This window comes from Phaseolus vulgaris, chromosome 8 (assembly GCF_051622355.1).
Source record: "Phaseolus vulgaris cultivar YP4 chromosome 8, ASM5162235v1, whole genome shotgun sequence".
NCBI classification, from domain to species: Eukaryota; Viridiplantae; Streptophyta; class Magnoliopsida; order Fabales; family Fabaceae; genus Phaseolus; species Phaseolus vulgaris.
This window is the reverse complement of record NC_143505.1, coordinates 6,745,751-6,755,178: the sequence shown is the minus strand read 5'-3', so window position 1 is coordinate 6,755,178 and position 9,428 is coordinate 6,745,751. Positions and strand designations below refer to the sequence as shown.

The 9,428-nt window shown below is 29.8% G+C and overlaps 1 protein-coding gene and 1 pseudogene across 1 annotated transcript; one reads left to right on the top strand and one right to left on the bottom strand.

Annotated features, from left to right (window-relative positions):
• Positions 1-6,789: 6,789 nt before the first annotated feature.
• On the bottom strand, positions 6,790-8,883 carry LOC150025367 (uncharacterized). The gene has a single exon (XM_090293636.1). The coding sequence runs from the start codon at positions 8,866-8,868 to the stop codon at positions 6,790-6,792; it is 2,079 nt and encodes a 692-aa protein (XP_090149762.1). The 5' UTR covers positions 8,869-8,883.
• LOC137827381 (small nucleolar RNA R71) lies at positions 8,486-8,591 on the top strand (annotated as a pseudogene).
• Positions 8,884-9,428: the final 545 nt, after the last annotated feature.

Below are 9,428 nucleotides of genomic sequence, written 5' to 3'. Positions count from 1 at the left end.
ATATGTTACGAATATTTTTCATAAATTAATAATACGCACGTGGATATAGGAGTTCGGAAGTTTTCTATTTTTTTTTCTCGTGTTCAATATTTTTTATTTATTTTTCTTCTTAGTTATTCCATTAGTTATAATATATCTATTAAATTTTCTGATAATTAATTATTTTAAAAAAGTTACTGATTATTTTCAATAAGATATTATCTTTTAATTACGTCAATATAACTATCAATATAGTTTTATAAATTACTTTTTACGATAATATAGGTATTAGAAAAGAACAATGTTTTACAATCATATAAAAACGAAAATAGTAGATATTAACTAGTTATATAATTTTATTGGATGTTAAGTGCAGTTACTCTAAAATAAAATAAATTAATTTTTTGTTTTATTTTTTAGGAAGCTGGTGCTGTTAAACAAGTAAAAAGTTGAGCTGGAAGCCATTTTATGAATTCTTTTCAGTCCCATGAAACAGGTGGTTACTACATTATTGCTTGAACAGTGTTGTAGATGAATGTGCAGAAGCCTCTGTGCCCAATTCCAGAACCATAATGGGTCAACAGTGTCTAATATATAGTAGGTATGATATAAACATTATCTCTAACTGCTATTGTAGAATGTTTTGGTTATTTGATTAGTAACATACTTCTAATATAAAATTCTGGAAAATACTTTATCTGTTGAACATTGATGATTCAGCTAGTTAAGGTAATAAAAACAGGCTAAATTTTTACTCTCACCCTTCTGCTCCCTTCATTTTTAAGAGGGCACACAGAAAAATAAATAAAATACAGACATTTACTCTTCTCATAATATTATTATTATTATTATTATTATTATTGCAAGAAATGTTTCCTAAGTTCAAGAAGATAAGGGTGTGCAGATTTTTTTCTTTTTATTTCTATATTCTAGAATTGGCAAATTATAACTGTTGAATAATTAAGTATCTTAACTTTTTTTCCTAGACCTTTCTTCATTTTAGATTTTACCTCATTGAATATTTCCAAGTGCCTTGAATTTTTGATTTCTAGACTCCCGCATGCAAAATCGATATAATTTTTAAATAATAATATAATAATAATAATACATAATTATTAAACTCTCTGTAGATGTGAAAGAAATAAAAAAGAAAGTGCATTTGTACGGGATGGGTAATGCCGTAAAGGAAAGGGTGTGAAGAGAAAACAGATAAGCATTCAAAAGAAAGGAGTTTCAAGTTTGTCGTCTCGCATGATAATAACGGAAAGAAAATAAACATTACAAAATATTTTCAGAAATTTTAAAGTTGCATGCATTGAAGTGACGTATCATAATCTCCAACTTCTTTCTCAGCTTTCTTTTATATATAAAAAAATGAACAAGGCAGATTTTGTTGGTTCACAAAATATGTTTGGCACATGAAAATACAAAATAAATTACATTGTGAGAGTTTTTTGAATTTGTATATATTCTTTTATTCTTAACGTTTGCAACAACTTTGCATAAGATATATAATTTAATGTTTTTTCAAACAATTAAAGCAAAATAAAGAGAAAGATGCAGATATAAGAAACCATGATAAATAATGAATTATGAAATAAAAAAAAGAAGAAATAGAAATAATGAGTGTAAAAATAGGTTGGCAGTAGCTTTATGAGGAATTGATGAAAAAAATAATGAAAGATTTACATGTATATATGAGGCTTAGCTAACCATGGCATCAATTTAAACTTTTGATTCAGTTTTAGATGAACAAAAAATTACAATCTGGATCAAATTGACCACTAGACCAATTAAGTTCTTTGGTCATATTATCATTTTTATTATACTTATACATATTAGTATAATTTATACATATTAATATAATTTATATATATTAATATAATTAATAATAATAATAATAATAAAATAAATTATATTTATATTATTAATATTTATTAATATTATTTATATTATTAATATTTATTAATGTTATAATTAATATTATTATTAACATTATATTCATATTATTAATATTATTATTAATATTATTAGTATTAATATTCATATTATTATTAATATTTATTAATATTATTAGTATTAATATTCATATTATTAATATTATATTCATATTATTAATATTATATTCATATTATCAATATTATATTCATATTATTAATATTAATTTTGATATAAATATACATTTAGATATTTATTGCGTGTGTATAGTAGTTTTATTTGACTTGAGTAATATTACTTTTATCCGGATATAGATAGATAGAGAGAAAAAGGAAGAAATTATATAATATTAATATAACTTTAATACTATAAATACATATATATTGATTAATATATTTCTTTATTTAATCATTAATTTTTTAAAACTCATGGTTAAATTTAAATTTACTTTCATATTATATATATATATATTAATATAAAATTATTTGATATCTTATTTTCAAATATAGGTTATTATAGGTAGTTGTGAAGTTTTTGTTAGATGGCTATATAGGTGCTTGTATCTTACACTTCTTTTCTGATTTGAGATTCTTGTATAAGGATTGAAATATCCTTAAAATGTTTTGTTTAATTTTTTTTATTCTTTGTCGACAAAAAAAATCTTATTTTCAAATATTTACTTACATACATTAAAATTGATATAATGTATAATTTTTAAAATATTTTAAATTATAAATTATTTAATCACTTTGTCATTATGATTTATATATTAGTAGAAAGGGTTATTTAGTAACAACTTTTTACATAGATTTATGGAATAATTAATATAGTTTAAACTATAATGATATGCTAACTAGTAATCTGTATTAGAGATTTAATTAATAGTTAATGTAAAATTCATCATTTTATGTTAAAAGATAATATTGTTTGTTGACAATATTCTTTACTATAACACACAAGTAAAACCAACTACCTATAATGAACTTAATTAAGTCAATATGATCGTAAAATAATAATTAATATGATAGTTGATTTTAATGTAATAGGTAATATGATGACTATGAGTATGACATATATTAAATTTGATTCATACTAATAGATAATATAATAAATTATGTTTAGATTCAAGTAGATTATAGATAAATTAAATGTGATTCATATGTTAATATTGTTAGTATTGTTAATATTATTATTATTGTTAGTATTATTAATATTGTTAGTATTATTAATATTGTTAGTATTATTAATATTGTTAGTATTATTAATATTATTAATATTGTTAGTATTATTAATAATAATAAGTATAATAAAAATCATAATAAAACTAAAGAATTTGCTTGGTGTAGTGGTTAAATTTTACTTGGTTGCTGAAGGAACCTGGTTTCGAATCCCATTCACTGCTAAATCCGTATGTAATAATGGAGAAAAATGCCCGAGCCACTTCCAGTCCGTGTGGTAATCTGCTGTTGATAACTCGGAGAGTTAGGGTTTGATTCAGGACGTAACAAAACCAACTTATCAAATATAGAAAAGAGAATTTTATATATATATCACCAAGAATACATTTGATCAAGATAAATTACATTCAATCCCAAGTTAGAAAGAACTTAGCCACTCATGACAGCTCCTCCAATCTTCATTCTTGATCTGGATTGCATAAGAAGGGCTGATCTGAGCAAGTTCTTCTCCTAAGAACAGAGGTTTCTTCTCTTTCTCTCACTAGTCTCTCTCTAAAAAAACCTAATCTGTTTTCCACCCCTGGTTTTGAGTTATGTTTCAGAATTTATATAATCAACTTTAGCTTGAGCTAGCAATTCTAGCTTGGGCTAGAATTGTACTGCACCTTTAATCAATTCTGGACAGTTTTAGCTTGAGCTAAATCTTCTTGTGATCCAATTAAGTTTTTACTTTTTTTTTTTCTCTTTCAATGCCAGCTTGAATACATTCTTTCAATGCTTCATATTCATCTGCAATTTACACAAAAATTGAGATTAAATTTCTTCATTTGTTTCTTGGTTCAAAAAATATATAATCAGATTCAATAATTCTCAGATTAGGGTAATTTTCTTACATTAAGCAACAATTAAGTTCCAAAGTGTTCAATTTTCTCAATCATAAAAACTACACATTGGCACTTATCAAATTCCCCCCAACCTAGAATCTTGCTTGTCCTCAAGCAAAGTAATTGAATCCCAAAAAATATGAGTTCATTCTTCCCCAAAATCCTTAGAAATCAAATCTATAGTTTAATATCAGAACAACTTCATGGAAAAAGCACAAGTTAATCAACAAAAAATTATGGTGTTTCCTATCAATTCAAACCAAGACAGGATGAGAATGTATTCAATTTCCAAGGTAAACAATTGTTACTCTTCACTGAGAATCAAACTAAGGAATTTCTGTCTTCATTTCTCACTGGTGAGTGTTTTCCCTATTTTTTCACTGAATTCCAAGTTAATTTAAGGTTGCCCTTCATTTCCAGTTGATTACAAACACTTTTACAAACATAGATCTTGAGGTCTTTTCAGGTTGTAATGAGGCTGGGTTACAAAGAAAATTTGGTTTTTCCAGGATAACAAAATGCACACTTAACAAAAGATTAGCATATTTGCAATTCACTTTCTAATTGTGTTATCCATTATCCCTTCCATAAGATTCATTCACATTGCTTCTTTTTATATTCTTGTAATCCCTTTTGCTTTTCTTTTTTTTCTTTTTTTTTCTTTTTTTTTAGAAAAGAGAATGAGAATTTGGATAATTTTGTTATTCCCTTTTTTTTTTCCTTTTTTTTTTCTTTCATTCTCCAAATCCCAGCAGCCACACCAAACCCAATTCTTTTTAATTATAGAAATTTGAATTACACCTATGCTCTCCTTTTGTTAGCATACCACAAGGTAGGACAATATATGTATATCAGAAGCTAGGGTGCAATAAAACAAATTTGGCTAAAAAAAAGTTATTTTTCTACACATTTCATCATATATTGCAAAGGTTAGCTGTTTGGTTTTGAGTTTTCTCACCTCCAACTCTATTAAACATGCCTCAATCATCTCCATATTTGATTTTGTGATGCAAATTGACTAGAAAATTAGGCAACCTCAATTAACTCTTCACTAGTGAAAGTCTCTCAAACTGTTTAAAGGTTTCACACTCTCACTTGGTTGGCTAAATTCAATTCCTCATTTGTTCTCAGACATTGCTTTCAACTATTTACCTTGTTCCAACTTTTACACATTAATATCCTTTCTCAATTTGAGTGATGGTTCCAGCCACAAATTCCTTTTCAAATTAAGTCCCCGATCAATCCATTTAGTTGTTCTAATTTAAAACTATGGTTTGATTTCTTTTTCCAAAAAAATTATACCATCATCTATCTATATACAAGATTTCACTTCACAAAATATGCAAACATCAACCATTATACTAACTTAAGCTTGTCATCAACAAAATCTAAAGTAAGAAATATTAAACCAAACTACTAAAGTCAACCTACTAAACTAAACTACTTAAACTAAATTAATACTGAAATTAAAGTTAAACAAAAAAGATAAAACCAATTTTCTAATCATTGTTCATGAGAAGTATCAATCTCCTCTTATGACTTTGTTCCGCTCTGTGCCAACATCATCATTCTGAACTTGAATGTTCATCATTTGTTGCTGCTCCAGTTGGTTCAATTGCCATTTCTGGTGTATCTTCAACTCTAGTCCCAACTCCATATGCTCCTGCCTCCCCTGAAAAATTGTGCATGTCCCCAGGCCAAGATAGATAATCATGAAATTCAGTGGGTGTCAACGATAGATTATTTAATACCAGTTGTGGATTTGGTATGACTCATTTTTCTACACATGTAAGAATAAGCATTTCTCAAACCAAAGTGTTTTATTTGATTGACATTTTAACAAATACTTGGTAAGCATGATATAGAATGGCATTTAGAGACTAGTACTGCATAATTTTTGGTATTTAATCCATGAAAACCGTACTTAACTTTGATTATCCCATTCCACAATCCTATTCAACATCAAGACATTGAAATTTCAAAAAGATTGAATCTTTCAATTTGAAAACGAAACTGTGAACTGGAAGCAGAAATATGCATGACTGGGCTTTGTTGAATGGAAACGACAATGAAAATGATTATGGAGAAGAGTAATTACTTACCTTGATAATGACAATGTAGATGAAATGTTTGTTTGAGAATGGTTATGTAGATGGAAGCTTTGGGATTTTTTTAGAACAGAGGGTGTTTCTGAAACTGAGTTAGGGTGCAGGGTTTTCAAAATGTGATTTTTATAAAATGCTGCAGTTCTTTTTTTTTTTTTTTTTGTAGAAATCTCACTAGCTTAGGCTAGAGCTTCTTAGCTCAGGCTAAAATTTGGCAGAGAGCAACAGATTTGTTCTAGCTCAAGCTAGCTCTTTTTAGCTTAAGCTAAAATTTGACAGAGAGCAACAGAGTTTTCTAGCTCAAGCTAGCTCATTTTAGCTCAGGCTAAAATTTGGCAGAGAGCAACAAATTTGATTTAGCTCAAGCTAGCTCTTTTTAGCTCAAGCGAAAGTTGCAGAACAAAATTTTTTCTTCTTTTTCTGCATAACTAGCTTAGGCTAAAAGTTCTAGCTTAAGCTAAAATTACCCTGCAATGAAATTTTCTTGAAAATTTTCATTTTGTCTTTGCCAAAAGTTTCAAACCTTTCTAAGCTTTCTTCCATCTATTCATTTCACCAAACATTTCAAACATACATGACCATTTCACATATCAAACTGGTTTTAAAAACATCAAATGTTAAAACATACTACTAAATCAAAACAAAATTAAAGACACATTTCAAAACAAAACACTGGGTTGCCTCCCAGCAAGCGCTCGTTTAACGTCATATAGCTTGACGCCTGATTAACATCATTGAAGGTTCAACAATATTCACATCCACTCTGAAACACTCTTTATGATCATTTGAATACTTCTTTGCTTCAAAAACATTAAAGCTTACTTCTTCATCTTGAGCACAAACCTTCAATCTTCCTTTGTCTACATCAATTATAACTTTGGCAGTTTTCATGAATGGTCTTCCCAGTATTAAAGGTACTTCAACATCTTCTTCAATATCCATTACAACAAAATCTACTGGGAATAGAAATTTATCTACCTTTACCAATAGATCTTCAACTATTCCATGTGGATATTTGATTGATCTATCAGCCAACTGCAAAGTCATTCTTGTAGGTTTCACTTCTACATCTCCAATTTTCTTCAGCATTGATATAGGCATCAAATTAATACTAGCTCCAAGATCCAATAATGCCTTTCCAACAGTAAGATTTCCTATGGTAACTGGCAAAGTGAAACTCCCAGGATCTCTGGATTTCTGTGGTAATGATTTTTGAATTATAGCACTGCATCCAGCTTCCAATTCAACTATTTCCTGGTCATTGAACTTTCTTTTCTTTGTCAATAATTCCTTCATGAATTTAGCATATGTAGGCATCTGCTCTAAAGCTTCAGTAAAAGGAATGATAATTTGCAGTCTTTTGAGAATATCCATGAATCTTGCAAATTGTCTTTCTTTGCATTTCTTTGTAGGAGCATGTGGATAAGGTACATCTTTTATAGGAACACTCCTCTCTTGTTTTTCATTTTTTTCTATTTTCTCACCAATATCTACAACATCTTCCTTATTCCTTCTTTCTCCTCCCTCACACTCAATCTGTTCTTTTTCATTTTCTCTCTCACTCAAAACCTCTTCCTCAACAACTAAATTATCTACAATTCCTTTTCCTATAACTTTCCCACTTCTAGTGGTGATAGACTTGCAATGCTCTTTGGGATTGGTTTGTGTATTTGCTGAAAATTGACTTCCTTGATTATCAGCTAACTGTTTAGCCAGCTGCCCCACCTGTGTCTCTAAATTTCTTATTGATGCTTCAGTATTTTTCTGATTAGATAGAGAGGCTTGCATGAATTTCTCAAAAGTATCCTCCAATTTGGATGTTCTCTCATGAACGGAAGGATAATGTGGTTGCTGCTGATAAGGGACTTGTCTGTTAGATGATCCAGCCTCTTGCTTCCACCCCAATCCTTGATTTGGATTATTCCTCCATCCTTGAGCCATGTTATTTGGATAATTATATGCAAAGCCACCTTGCCTTCCTTGATTATTCATATACTGAACCTCTTCCTCTGATGGATTTTGGTAAGAGCATTGGCCATTGAGATGATCTCCCCCACAAAAATCACACTTCAAAGCTTGATTTTGAATTGAAGGAGAATTTACTGCATGTAATTGTTGAGGCAGTTTTGTCATTTGCTTGGTTAATGCCTCAATTTGCTGAGTCAAAATCTTGTTTTGTGCTAAAATTGCATCTGAAGTACTAAGATCCAGCACCCCTTTCTTTTGCACTGAATATCTATCATGTTGAGCTTGGTAATCTGTTGAGGCTAAGGCATCAATGATTCTTGTAGCTTGTTCTGCATCAACACTCATCATTGTACCTCCTGCTGCAGCATCTAAGATCATTTTAGTATCAGGCCTCAAACCATTGTGGAATATGTTCAACTGAGCAATATCCTCAAAGCCATGATTAGGACATCTCCTTAACATCACTTTAAAGCGTTCCCAAGCTTCACAAAAAGGTTCTTCTGGCCCTTGCCTGAATGTGGAGATATCAGACTTAGCCTTGATGTATCGAGAGAGTGGGAAGAATCTGTGTAGGAATTTCTTTTCTACATCATTCCAGCTACTTAGACTCTGATTTGGATGCGACTTTAACCATTCTTTTGCTTTGCCTGCAAGTGAGAAAGGAAATAGACGCAGATAAACAGATTCAATATCATTTTCCTTGAAGCCCATGGTCCCAACCAACTCATAGAATGTGGATAGATGAGTATAAGGGTCTTCATGATCCATTCCAGTGAATTGATGAGTGCTGATTAAGCTAAGAAAAGCTGGCTTCATTTCTAATGATTTGGTGGCAGGAGGTATGGCTATGCTGGAGAAATGCCTTGGTCCTTGTTGCATAGCATAGTCTCCCAATGTCCTTCTAGGTGGATTTTGTCTATTTTCAGCCATTTGGAACTCTGTTTGATTGTGTGAGTTGAGAGTGTTGGAAGATTCTCCTTTTGCTTGTCCTTGCTTCTTCTTTTCTTCTCTCTTCTTGCTCTGATTTTTTCTAGCTGTCTTCTCAATTTCTGGATCAAATTCCAATTGATCTTCAGGAACCTGTCCTCTCAATAACATGTATCTAAGACAACTCAAGCAAGGATTAGCACAGGATAAAAGAATAAGATATAAACCAGTATATATTCACAAATAAAACAGAATATTCACAATACTCAATGAGTTATACTTCAGAAATTCTTAAAAGAAATTGTTCCCCGACAACGGCGCCAAAAACTTGTTGATATTTCTCGGCAAGTGTACCGAATCAACTGTAATATAGTACTCCTTAAAGTACGAATGTCGAACCCACAGGAAACAATTCTAATTAAGATGTTCTGTTTTAAAACTCATTAAGT